We start from the raw sequence: 13,831 nt of genomic DNA on the forward strand, positions 1-13,831 counted from the left end.
GCGCAGGTCGAACCACGGCGGGATGGTGCGCCCATAATAATGGACGCGAAAGAATGTGCGCAAAACAGCAAAAGAAAAGACAAAAATCAAGCCAAAACAAACAGTCCACAGCAATAGGTTGCTTCTGGGAAGAGGTGTTATCGCGCCGATGATATATCAATTAAATCGTAAACTATGCCATGAGTAGGGCGAAATGCATCTGGAGGGTGTCATTTTTTTTATTTTGTCTGTAGAACACCGAACGCCTAGTATCGGTACTAAGATACCGGACAGGAAATTGTAGTCCATAACAAATTATAGCACCTCTTGTTGGTGGGAGACTCCTCAAGATTTCTTGTTTGTTTCCGCCGCCACAAACTGGGACCGTTTAGTGGGACATTGGATCTATTATTTGCCTACGGGGTTTGTCATACGCCACACAGCCGGCTGTATCTGGATCTGGGATCCGGCCTTCCAAGGAATGAACCTGAAGTAACGTTGCATTCACGGGTAAATATTTATATGGGTCCTCGTGGCACAGCGAATACTGCTATCGTTGCAATTGCTGGCACGTGAGCCGGATCGTTCGCCTTCCTTGATGGTGATAAGAATTTTTCCCGGAGGAGAGAGTTAAATAGTGAGACGATCGTTCCGGTTTTGTTGCTCTTTATTACATTCCTTGCATAATAAGATCACAAAAACTATTGGAACTTGAAGGATTCGCCATTTTTTCGTACAAAGAATGGCGTCTTATGTCAAACAGTTGTTAAATTTAGAATTAATAGGAGCCACGTTGATGATCGCCAGCATGGCAAAATGCGGAATTTGGCCAGTGGAACTGATAGTGAAGGTGAAATCGTGTGCTAACCACCAACGTATGTTACAAGAGAGCAAGAGAACTGCGAGAAAAAATCATGACAGCAGGTTTTAGGGGAACTTAGTACACTTAATGGTCGATGAGATCAGGGTCTTTTGCTGACTGCGAATATAGGAAGAAATAAAGGCAATAAAATTGAAAATGTTCATTTGTTGTGAGTTGCAAGTTTGCATTTGTAGTTCGTGAGAAATGAAAACAAGAAAAACAAGTTTAATGAAAGTCATAAAAAACACATTAAAATTTTTTCGATTAAGCAAAAATAAGAAAAAAGGATGAAAAATACTACAAAAATATGTAGGTTTAATCACCAACAATCATATAAAAATTGATTTTCAAACAAAAAGAACTCAAATGTAAAATAAGGAAATAATCAACATGTCAGGTGAAGTAGATCAATGATTCAACAAAATCGAAAGTATCCACTTTAAGGTATATTAAATTTTGCTATCCGCAAAACTAGCACACAAAGAACGTTGCTATAATTTTCCGCCACTTTAACGCCTGCTGCCTCGCCTGCGGAAGAATTATAAAGTCAAATCCACCGCTTGTTGAAGTGTGCAATTTTTGTTTTCTGCCATCGTGACGCGTATCTTGTACAACTCTAACTACACCAAGAACAATGTGCAAATATAAATAGCAATAACTGCTACATCAGCAACAAAAAAAGACCCATTGTACCTTCAGCTCGGTCGTAGTTTGGGGCTGTCTTTTTACGTAAGCGAAACTATAATTCTACCACTGTCTTTGACTTATGTTGTCCGCCAGCTTAAACCAGCTTCCAAACAGCAATAGTCGTACCTTTTTACGGCGTGTGATGCGTTTTTGCGAAAAAGAAGGACAAGAATTCCCCGTTTCAAGATTTGGGACTTTTAATTTTTATATCGCACTTTGATTGGAGCAGCCGCAAGCGATTGGGAAGTTTGATGCGTGCGAGAGAATAAAACAAAAATCCCCCTTTAAGCAAGGTTCCCTTCCCAATCGGCGCCCCGTTCGGGAGTTTAATGGTTCACCTGTGTGTGCGCCGACATGGCGAGCAGTAAGGCAAACCCTCGGTCCAAGCGGACGCGGCTGATTAGAATCGAGACGAGCATGGTTGGGTCGATGGCTATAAACTAATTGCCGCCGACATCGGAACCCCTCACTAGCAAACGAGCGCTCAAGTCGAACGGACACGCGCACAAGCTCCCGGGGCGAGCTTCTCAGACTGATCGTGACTCTCTAGTTGCCGCTTATGTGTGTGTGTGTAAATATATTGTGTTACATGTGCGAATTATTGAAAAGAAATTAAACACAATTTTGTGAACACAAGAGTCACAAAGTTGTAGATCAAACGGTGACTAGGAAGTGAGCTAAATTGAGCTACTCTCTTAGTGTCTAGGAAGTGACTCCATCGACCGCAATTCCAACTCGGTTAAGGTGTCCAACATCCTCCTACAACCGACAAGCCTCAAACTGAATTCGTATCGGCGATTGATCAGCGTGTGAGTGTCTGTGTGGTTCGATGACGCTGTCCTTCGTACCTAGGTCCTTGAGAAGTGTCTGTTTTTCGCCACGCTTCAGCGCGTTACAACCGTGTGCCGAATTCGAGTTGTAATCAGACAAAAACCGCTACTAATGCTCGATCGTGCCTCGACCGTGCTAGTATAATTTAGACCCGGTCAACCCGGGCTAGTGGATCTGTTGGTGCATTAATTTCTTACCAAGAAGACGAAAAAACAACACCAACAACACGAATGCCCTTCTCCACAGCGAATGTGGTGTTTAGTGGTGAAAATTGTACATTATAATTGTGTCACCGGGACCGGACACAATCGGCACACGTACCCATAGTTTTCGATCACTTTAGCGTCGCTCTACGTGAGTACAGCATACCACTAGCATACCAGTGCCAGCGACAATCGACACCACAATGTCCGGTGCAGATAATCCTGGCTTTGTGGCGTCGGATGATGTCGGACTGCCAGCCACGGACCAGACATTGAACGACACAAAACCACCACAGGCAGCATTGGACAAGCTCGAAAAACCACCAGCAGTTGAGCGGGAAAAATGGGACAAGGGTGTGGAGTTCCTGATGTCCTGCATTGCGCTCTCGGTAGGGCTGGGCAATGTGTGGAAGTTCCCGTCGACCGCGTTCCGTAACGGTGGTGGGGCGTTCGTTATCCCGTACCTGATTGTGCTGCTCGTTGTTGGACGACCCATCTACTACCTGGAGATGGTGATGGGTCAGTTTTCGAGCCGTGGCAGCGTCAAGGTTTACGATGTGTCACCCATCATGCGAGGTAAGAAGCTGTGTGTGAAAGTGTTGGTTTTTTAGAAGATTAGAAGAAATGTCCACACGTGCCTTGGACACGGGGATTTACACCGAGCAAACAAGTGAAGCTTTATAGAAAGTGTAAAGGAACGTGCCGTAGAGCTATTGTTTCGAAAGTAATTTAGAACGGGAATGCATTGTGAAGTATCGGAAATTGGTCTCATTATCCACACGCGAATGATTTCCTTCCTTTCTCCGGATAAATGCACTATATTGAATTGTAATTGATCTCGTGTTTTCATTTGGCTCGTAATTGAAGTATATTGTTGCATAGTAGTTGTGTTTTCCTACTCTTCTGATGCTTTTTGTTTAGCTCGTTAAATATACTATAAACACAGTGATTTTATCAGTCGTTGTCAGCAAGACATCGACTACATAGATTATTTGCTATAAAAAGGTTATTAAACGCTATATCAATTAAACTTCATTCTGGCTAGTTTGGTGAAGATATTCTGCGGCTTTTAGGCTCACAACTTATTGATAAAATACACTACTAATACAATATTTAATACTCTATTTTTTGGCAATTTTACAGTTTTTAAGTTTGATTTTCACTGCTACATGAAGAATTCTTACCACAGTACTTTTTATTTTTTAAATAACTTATGCTGTATAATTTTGAAGAATCAGTGTCTTTCCTTGATTATTTTACATAGGAATGGTTTGGACAATTCCTTAAACAAAAATTTCAAAATGTACTTTAAAAACCTTCTCTTTTCTCTCCTACTAACATAAAAAGAAACCATTTTCATGATTTACTCTGATTTGATTACGATCAACTTAAACAAAAGCTATGGATAGAAAATTCCCACATGCAACAATAAAGCTGAACAAGCTTTCGTTTTCTTTTCCTATTAATTCTTACGATTATAAGCAGGTGGGAGTGAATTTATAATTTCTACGTTTGATTTTAGATAACATTGAGAGTAATAGACTACCCGTTATTCAACCTTCAAAGTTTACAATAGTCTAAGAAATTCCTAATATGGTGATCGATAGGTAGTTCTCTTCAGGTGTTGATAAAACTGCATTCTTCGCACATCGTTAGAATCACTTAAAATAATATTTATGAGAAAACTTAAAAAATTCCAACGAATAATGAGTTCGTTTGTCACGATGGAATGTACAGAAAAATCCCCATTTTATGGACCATTTAATGTGTAACGCCATTCACGACACTTCTGACACATTCTTCCAGTCACAAATATTTACCCTCTTATCAACCTCTCCTCTGCCAACCCCGCTTTCCACCTCGCAGGTATCGGTATCGCACAGATGGTTTCGATTTGCGTGGTGATCGTGTACTACGCGGCAACGATCGCAACCGCAATCCGTTTCTTCGTCGCCTCCTTCGAAAGCCCGTTGCCGTGGGCAAGTTGTAATGTCGGTTGGGCCGGCATCAACTGTGTCAACTCCTCCAACACTGGCCCAACGCCGGCATTCAACAACTCGCTGCCGATAAAAACATCCGCCGAGCTGTACTACACGTAAGTTGAGGTGTTGGGCGTATACGATCGTGCGATTGTTCCTTACTGTTATGTTTTCTCGTTGTGCCCTTCCAGACATTCAGTCACCGGTGAAGGACTGCTCGTCGAGGGTGAGTTCGGTGTGCCCGACTGGAAGCTAACGCTCTGTCTACTGTTCATCTGGGTCGCGATGACGATCATGATGGTGAAGGGCATCCGGGGTTCGGGCAAGGTTGCCTACTTTCTGGCCCTCTTCCCGTACGTCGTGCTCATCTCGTTCGCTATTTATGCCTTCACGCTTGACGGTGCCGGCGAGGGTTTAAAGTACTTCATCACGCCCGACTGGGATCAGCTGTTGAATGCGGACGTCTGGAAGGAAGCGGTCTCGCAGTGCTTCTTTTCGCTGTCGATCTGCTTCGGCGGTGTGATTGCATTTTCCTCATACAACAACTTCAGCAACAACATTTACCGGGATGCGATGATCATTTCGTGGTTAGATACGTTCACGTCCCTGCTGTCCGGTGCGCTGGTGTTTTCAATTATTGGACATTTGGGACATTTGACAAACGAAACGGACTACACCAAGGTGGTGAAACCGGGCAGTGGATTGACGTTTATTACCTATCCGGATGCGTTGGCAAAGTTTGAGCACGTTCCCAACCTGTTCGCTCTACTATTCTTCTTCATGCTGCTAACACTCGGTGTTGGAAGCTGTACGGGGCTTATCAACAGCGTTATGACCGCTCTGCAAGACAGCTCACCCCGGTTAAAGTCCTGGAAAACGGTCGTCGTAATCGGAGTGCTAGGGTTTGGGCTAGGGCTTCTCTTCGTCACACCGTCCGGATCGAAGATGCTGGACTACTTTGACTACTATGGCGTGCAGTTTGTGACGCTCACATCTGCCATCTTCGAACTGTTTGCATTCTGCTGGCTGTATGGAATTCGCAACCTCTCCCGAGATATTCAGTTCATGCTGAACCGACGGACCGGATTCCTGTGGCGATTTTGCTGGAAGCTACTGACGCCAGTAATGCTTATCGTGGTACTAGTTATTGGACTGGTAAAAAGCCAACGTCCGCAGGGTATTGACGATGTATATCATGGTGAGTATCGTGATCCTAGCATCTTCATTAACCCTCCCACATAATTCTGATCATCATCTACTTAATTCCTTCTCTATAGTGCTTGGCTGGTGTATCTACGTTGGAGCACTGGTACCCATACCTGTGTGGGCCTGGTTTGCCATCCGCAAACGCAACGAATCCACCCTCAAGAAACGCATCGTTGCCGCCAGTAAACCGCTCTCCGATTGGGGTCCAGAAAGTTTGGAAGTTCGCAAAAAATATCTAGAGTTCTGTAGCAACTACCAACCACTAGACTCACGCTGGACCAGGTTACGGCGAGTACTGCACAAAAATGACAAAACCTATCGCGTGTCTGTTTAAGGCGATTAGAGCGTACTCTCTTACCAGCACGAAAGCGTGTGACTCCAGTAGCGTCAGTATTACTAGGAACCTGTGTTAGTATCTCTTCCATTCCAACAGCTGATCTGACGATTCACTCCCCCCCCCCCCCCCCCACCGACCCACACAGATTGGCTGCAGAAGAGAGATTCCAATTCTAAAAGCTCAGTTCCGTTCGCCGCCTGAACCTTCTAATTCAAGCATCCAGCAGTTGAAATGACGTTAACGTTCTACTATTGTTCTCACCATTATCATACCCAGCCGGTAATTAAATGTATCTTGGGGCCACGTCAATGAACGCGATACACGTTGGAGAGCACCAAGATGCTCTTAAACTTGGGAGATCACCGACGGGATGGAAAGCAGAAGGGACAGAAGCGAGAGCGTTGAAAGGAAAAGTTCCCGCGGAGTTTTGGTAGTTGTGATAGTTTGTTATATTAATGACTTTTTATTGTGCCACTGGACAAAGTAGAGACGATACAAAAACCGTTGCTGCTCTTTAGTTGTAAGGTTTAAGACAGATGGAAATAAATTATAATTAGTATCTAATCATCAACGTTTAGTGTTTTATGGTCCTCGCCGTATCTCTAAACGAGTATTTGCATTATGCTCCAAATCTACAAGGAGAAAAGTGCCTTGAGCGGATTCCCTAATGAACTATGAAGGGATGGAGAGGCAACAAAGGTTCATCAAGGTTGAATGTTGTTCAGCGCACACAGTTCATCAATGCTGCACGTAGATGTTAATTGTTTTGATAGCCGCTGCCGAGTTTGTTAGGTAATTATCATTCATGTTTTGCGAATGAACTGCACGGTGGAATTTCAAGGTAATCAGTAGCGTATGGTTGTAACTGTACAACGATTTGAAAAAACAGGTTTAATGGATCTACATTACATCAAGAAATAGGAAAGAAAAATGTCCACGAATTCGTAAAAGTTTTTCGAAAAAAAATCTGATAAAATAAATCAAACCAAACAGAACTACTAAAAACATCACAAAACGATATAAACCACTCATAAAGCAGTTAAAAATTTGAAGAACTACTTTCAAACTAACGGAATAAATAAAATGTTGAACAATTTTTAATAAATACTTAGAAAAAGCAACTAGAAATTCAATTTAAACCTGATCATAAAAATTAAACAGCAAAGCAGTATAAAATAGAATGACATAGACTTCAAGAAAACTGATTAATTACGTTTTTAACTCGTAAAGAAATTTTAAAAGAATAAATTAAGTATGAAGTAAGACGTATTTAACACAATATCAACAACAAAACAGTTAATTTTCACCTTGAAAAGGAAAACAAGTCCATTTAAAGTTTGTTCTATTTTTATGTACGATAAACAAGTTTTTGCTTATTTTCATATTTTGTTTTCTATTGTTGCACTATCCAAAATAATATTCTTTGCAACCGAAAACTGATTCCATGCCATTCGGACAATAGTTCCGCATTAACTCGTGATTTCCCTTAACCGACCTTCTGTGGTTGCTTCCCTTTCCTCCAGCCAAACCATTTAGCCAGCCTCACAATTGCATCGCGAAATGACTTCACGTTATCGTAACTTCATATAAAAAACCAAACGGTAGCACACACATCTGTCCGTCCGGAATAACCATTTGGTGTGATGCGTTGACTGGCTTTTTGTTTATGCCCGCGGGTGTAATTTGAGCGTAATTTGATGTAGGCCCATGCCACACACGCGCATATGTTCCCGTCTCGGTGTAGTGGCTCGCCGTTGCTGGCTCCCCGTGACATTGACAGTGTCGAATCTGTTGAGTGAGAAGGTTGCTGTAAATCTCCTAACTGTCTACCGAGGCGGGTAAGTACAAATTGGACATACGGTTTGGGGGTTGGTTTTCCGTCCCGGTACGTGCGCATGTCAAACGTGTGTGCGAAGAGTGTGCTGATTCTAGTTTGGTTTCTTAATGTTTTACAACATGCTCTAAACAACCGACGGACGACGGATCTGAGTGTGATTTGTCTGATGAACGTGATTTTGTGTCTGTTTTCCGATGGATAAGATGTTGGAACAATGCATGGAATAAATGAGATGAGAGTCTATTGGAGTCTATTGGTGGATGGATTACCGTTTGTTGAGATGGTAGTTACATTAAGATTTGGAGTCAAAACAGTACAAAAGACTTTTATAAATAGCAGGAAAAATTGTAATGAATTTGTTTAGTGATTTTTCATAACCAAAAAAAATGTGCGAATTTGTGAACTTTTCAGTCATGTTGCTGGATTAATTCATTTTCCTGTTGAGTTCGATGATGCACTGCAATGCTACTTTGTATTTGTATTAAATCTCCTAATTAGGTGCTTAAATTGGAAGGTTGGAGGGATTTGCCCCACGTGTCAATTTATCAACCAGACAAAAATAAAGAACATTAAAGAACAAAGTGGTATTTTTATCATCTTGTTGTTATTTGCTTTGTTACTTTGTATTTAACTTTCATTACTTTTTTGTATTTCAAAATACACCATTTAATGATAAAAAAATTGTTACGAGAGTGATACAAAAAAGGCAAGGATTAAAGAAATGATTTTATAGTTTCTTATTGTGAGAGAAAACATGGACGTTTGATAAGTTGTTCCAATAAACAAAAATGTCATTGAGTTATTTTTTTTTCATCTAATTTGCACTATTCAATCAAACAAGAATTTTTTATATATTTTTTAAATATTTTATCTAATTTACATGAAATCAGAAAACAATGATCAACACATTTCATCGTGAAAATTTTGAATGGAAAATAAATCCGTTAGCCTGCAGGTGCAACGCATGTTTTGTTCCCAAGCATAGCATGCAAGCTAGAGCTTTTGCTGAAGCTTTTATGAAAGCTTTAATACAGTGCGCTACAAGTATATCGCTTCACTGCCATACAGAATAACTTCATTAGGTTTTCCTGCACGAATTTTCCACACCTGAAAATTAAAAAAAATTGCAATGCTCTCAACAAACGTCACAAACGGAAATAATTTGACTATCCCTAAATAGATCATTATCCTTTCGACAACAATGAAGTTTCTCCTGCCGCAACGTTCGCAGGGCCGACATGACGCGCGCTATACCGTCTAAGCGGATGATGCCTCCCCTTGTAAGCACAGACCACCCCATTTAAAACGATTCGCGCGCTAAAGCTGACTTTCAGTTTCTATCCAGCAGCCGTCGTGTTCGGTTTGCACCAGCTTGAGTCCTTTCGGAAAGTTTTAGTTTTTGTCCGCACTCTTGCGGGCACTACTTCGCCCATTCGACCGTGTAATGTTAGTCCAAAAAATAAAAGACGTTTATTCGTACTGAAAGGTTCAATTACCTTCCGATGGTGGTATTGCTTCACCGAGAGCAAAGCTTCCAGCCTAATACAGCCTTTTAGCCATATCGAATTTTAAGCGGATCGTTGCGTTGAGTGAATTTGAATGATTTTTCTTTTTTGCTTTTTCGGCTTAGTGAATTGAAGTTTGGTGTAAAGATTTTAGTGAGCTTTTTGTGGTGTGTGTGTGTGTATGTTTTTTTTTTGTGAATGTGTTACGTGTGTTTAGGGTTGAAGTTTTGTTTAATTCTTAACAAGGCTAAACAGATTGATTTTGTAGCGGTGCGAAGAGAATGAAAGATTTCAACACGCTTTGCCTAGAAGAGTGGTTTGTAAATCAACAGTGGCTAAGCTAATGTGTGCATTGTGCTGCCCAAAACAGCAAACTGTAAACAGGTCAACCTTTTGAGGATAATTGCAGGGTAAAGGCATTAAGTGACGGATTTGTATATTTTTTTCTTCCTCTGCATTGTGGATCCATCCTCGCAGCCTCGTCAGCAGCCTTCAACCGTTGTGCTTTAAGTGAAGACAGCAAGTTAAGTAGTAGTAAAATACGAAAACAGGAGAGCAAAAAAACAATCACAAGCCGGAGTTTAATTTGCAAATCTTGGACACCAGACAGGATTGCGAAAAACATTATTGTCCCGGTAAATTCGCTAGTCATCGTTGACTGGTCACTGCCAGGCGTTTGTATCGTGCTGTCCTCTATCTCCCAAAGGAACACATCCAAATTTTGCCCGTATCTTGGCACAAACAGATGCAGCCAACGTGTTAAGGGTAAGTAAGAATGCTTTTTTTTTTATTTGAATCACTGTAAGCGAACGTAAGATTTGCGCAAATTCTATTTTAAACATGTAACGATCGGTAAGATGTATTAGTTTTAAATCGATCACAAGAGTATCGCAGGCAAAAGTTATTAATCTTCTCCGATTTTTGTTTTCATGTTATCCGCCCAATGTGTACCGGTTCTCCACAGCGGTAAGCGTCATTAGGCAAGGTCCGAAATGATTTTTTTTCTCTCTAAAGTGGCCTACAGTTTGATTGGCCGTCAACTGACGAACGTACACGGTGGGGGAGGTTTGGAGAAATTGAGTTCAATGTTACGCGATGATGACGTTGCATTCGATTAAAGTACTACTATTCCGCTACACATTTCAAGTTCATGTAGAGCTTTACCTTTACCGTAATAAGCATGCAAGCGTTTGATGGAGTTTTTTGGGAGACACTGTTATTATTAGCCGTCGGTAAAAAAATCGTCACTTAGCGTAGAGTTAATCGGGAAGATTAATTTGAAATGTAACTGATAGAAACTGCGTAGGACCATGTATTTGTTTTGCAGATCTTATCACAACCCAAATTCCAAAGTCAATAACCGATCTGACACTACGCGTTACTTCGATCCAATTCTGTTCAATCACTCGGTAAAAGGAGTTCTTTGTTGTTGAACCTGTTTCCTGTAAGGCTCGCTGTTCCACTGTTTAAGAGCCACCACCATACAGGAAGTAGTACACACAGTGTTCGCCACCTGCTAGAAGTACAGCTTAGTGTGGACCTCACCGTATGTCGTCTTTGGCGAAACGAAAGGGTGCAAGACACGCGAGCTTGCTGTGTGCGAGAACTGGCCCCAGTCAGAACAAACTACACACGTTCTAGCGCAGCCAACTCCTGTGTCCCCTGTGTGATCACATTCTCCCAGCAAGGCATGCACTAGTTTTCCTTGAATCATTAAATTGAGGATTGAAACAAAATCAAGACTAAAGCTTGCGAGAACCACCGGCATGATCGCCGCTTAGCAATTCAACAAACGAGCGCCATTTCGTGCCTTGGCTGAACGATCGGGATTCAGAACACGGACTTCCTACTGATACTTGTGGATGGCTGATGAAAAGAACGAATCGCAACGAGAATGAAGCAAACAGATCGTACATCTAACTACATCTAACACGCAGCTTGAGTGTGTTTTATGTTTCGAAAGGAGTATCGTTTAAAGTGATCCGGAAGCGACACAGTTTAAGGACGCTTTAACGGCTGCCGAATGCTTTCGCATCAAATTCGCAACCATTTTTATCGTCCTCTATTTTTAAGCTGAAAAAAAGGAAACCGCAGCTTAGATGTTGCTTTTATCCAAACACCCATTCGCTCATAAATTCACTATTTGCCTGGCATGACACGAGGTTTCGTGCGCATGCATTATTATTCCACGAAATCTTTACGACAAGCGGCGCTGCTGAGCTGATGCTAATGAAGCAAGAGAGACCGTTATCTTCAGGTACTCAGCAGCATCACCGTTTACTACATTTTTATGTTTTTTTTTTGTGCATTCACAAACCTTCCGAGTAATAAACCTCACGACAATAAGAAACCACAGGATTCATGCGAATTTTAGCCTTTTTTGTTCAGTAAGGGTTGTGGCATCTGTGGCATAATTCGTGATAGAGAGACGTGATTCGTCTTCAGAGACATGTTACGATGCAAAAGTCGGAAGTACATTGATTGAAGATGACATACTTGAGCGTTCAAGCGATAGAGTCATGTTTCTGGTAATCAATAAATGTTGATCTCTTTTGAATTGGCTACTCTTACTCTCTGGCTCTGACATCCGTTATTTATCGGTTTATTGTACAATTGTTAGATTTTTTAATTTGTTCAATGTTTTCTGTAGTATTTTAAATTTTTCTTCATCGAAGTCATGCTTGGAAATTGTATCAAAATATAACATATTTTTATTTTGTCCTAAGCTGTTTCTGATATTTTTTTTTTAATTTTACTAATGCAAATTGGGAAGATTTATGTTTGTTTAACACTTGAGTACTAAGTCTAGGAAAAATGTTCAAAGACGTTGGTTCGAAAACATGCAGCCGATCAATCCATAACCAACTAACGAAAGAGAAAGATGTTTACTCTCCATTCAAAAATTTAAAATTTACTATTTCATCACTCAAGCTCGTAAACAAAAAGAAACTTTCATCATTTCCCTATCATCGTTGCGATTGTGTCCCAACCAGCAGCATTAATTTATCACCAACCGGGCGTTAATTTAATTGATTTGAGCGCCGAATGCATACAGTGACTCGAAAGACCTTATGCTGCACCAAACCCAACGCAGAAAACGCCACCAATCTGCACGATCGTCATCACAAGCTTTACGAGTGATCGTAAACCTTCAATGGGCACACCGCTAATCCATCTGCCACATCTATTTCGCACAGATATGCACACACATGTGTGTACCACCGAGCATCTACATCCCTTTTTCCGTTCCAAGCTGAGCCACGGATCACCTAATTGTGCCGATGGCCTTGCCGGCGGTAGGTGATTATGAGTTATTTTTACCCACTGCCACCATCATCAAACTAAAATTTTCCATCCGTTGGGCCACGGTACGGGTACGCGAACCACACATTCAACAAAACGGCACCATTTTCGTGCCCGGGACGCGGTTTGGTAACATAATCGATTGCAAGGTATGATGCGCTCGGCTCGATCGACCAACATTGTTTGCGAGTGGGGGAAGAATTATGCAAACAACAAACACCCATCGTTCACACTTTCCGTCCCGGTGCTGGATGGAAATGATTTAGTCGCTCGATTGTGATCAGATGAGGCAAGAAAACTGTTTTTCCTTCACCAAAAATCACCTTTTAGCACCGATGGAGCATTGGTGGTGATCACTTGGATACTGATTACAACAAAAAAAAAAGGCCAAGCCGAGAAATCAAACGAAATGACTCCTACAGTGTGAGTGTTACAGCACGCGGTATCTTGATTTCTAGCCCGAATAGGGCGCAGTGGAGAAGAATCGGATTACAAGGAAGGCAGTGCTTCTCCATACTTTGATAGCTAGTTGGTAAGCATCATTTACATAACTGATGAGCGGAGGATAATGCTCGGAGTGGGTTTGACTCAAACCTCGGATAAATGGAAAGTAATTTCCAAGCAGACCATTTTACTGACTGTAAGTCAAGGCTGTGAGTCAAGGTGAACATAGCTGCTGTTCTGATTCTGATAGCTCTGTATCTCTTTTTCCCATCAAGAGTGACCCTAATGAGCACTTCAAGACAATCAGTACCTAATTTATGTCTTAAGATGACTTAAGGTTTTGTTGGTAATTAAGAACAAAACAAACCAGAGCAATCATAACATGAAGAGGTCTTGAATATTGCAATTCTTGACAATAAATTACTAACACCTCTGTCGGAAGATAAGACACATTTGAAGTATTCTTATAAGAGTCTTTAAGATAATAAGCTTTTATCTTGCAAGCTCTGAAGGGTTTGAAGTACATCCCATATAATTTATCCCTCAAAATCCCAACCATTTATTTTATCTCTTGCTTGTTTAAATAAAGTTTCTATTAGCAACCTTTGGGGTGTTTTAATGGAACAAAACCCTCGAGAAGAAATTGAACTGCACCTCT

General features: G+C 41.3%; 2 protein-coding genes across 2 annotated transcripts in view; one reads left to right on the forward strand and one right to left on the reverse strand.

Annotated features, from left to right (window-relative positions):
• The window catches only part of LOC126568447 (probable 6-phosphogluconolactonase), an 81,296-nt gene that overhangs the window by 58,256 nt on the left and 9,209 nt on the right, over positions 1 to 13,831 (reverse strand). The window lies entirely within an intron of this gene.
• The window catches only part of LOC126567999 (sodium-dependent nutrient amino acid transporter 1-like), a 322,406-nt gene continuing 311,340 nt past the window's right edge, over positions 2,766 to 13,831 (forward strand). The window contains exons 1-4 of the mRNA XM_050224394.1: positions 2,766 to 3,138; positions 4,429 to 4,657; positions 4,733 to 5,739; positions 5,819 to 6,093. Coding sequence (XP_050080351.1) covers positions 2,766 to 3,138; positions 4,429 to 4,657; positions 4,733 to 5,739; positions 5,819 to 6,081 — 1,872 coding nt within the window. The 3' untranslated portion in view covers positions 6,082 to 6,093. The remainder of the gene's footprint in view (positions 3,139 to 4,428; positions 4,658 to 4,732; positions 5,740 to 5,818; positions 6,094 to 13,831) is intronic.

The sequence above is a fragment of the Anopheles maculipalpis genome, chromosome 2RL (genome assembly GCF_943734695.1).
Source record: "Anopheles maculipalpis chromosome 2RL, idAnoMacuDA_375_x, whole genome shotgun sequence".
Classification (NCBI taxonomy): Eukaryota; Metazoa; Arthropoda; class Insecta; order Diptera; family Culicidae; genus Anopheles; species Anopheles maculipalpis.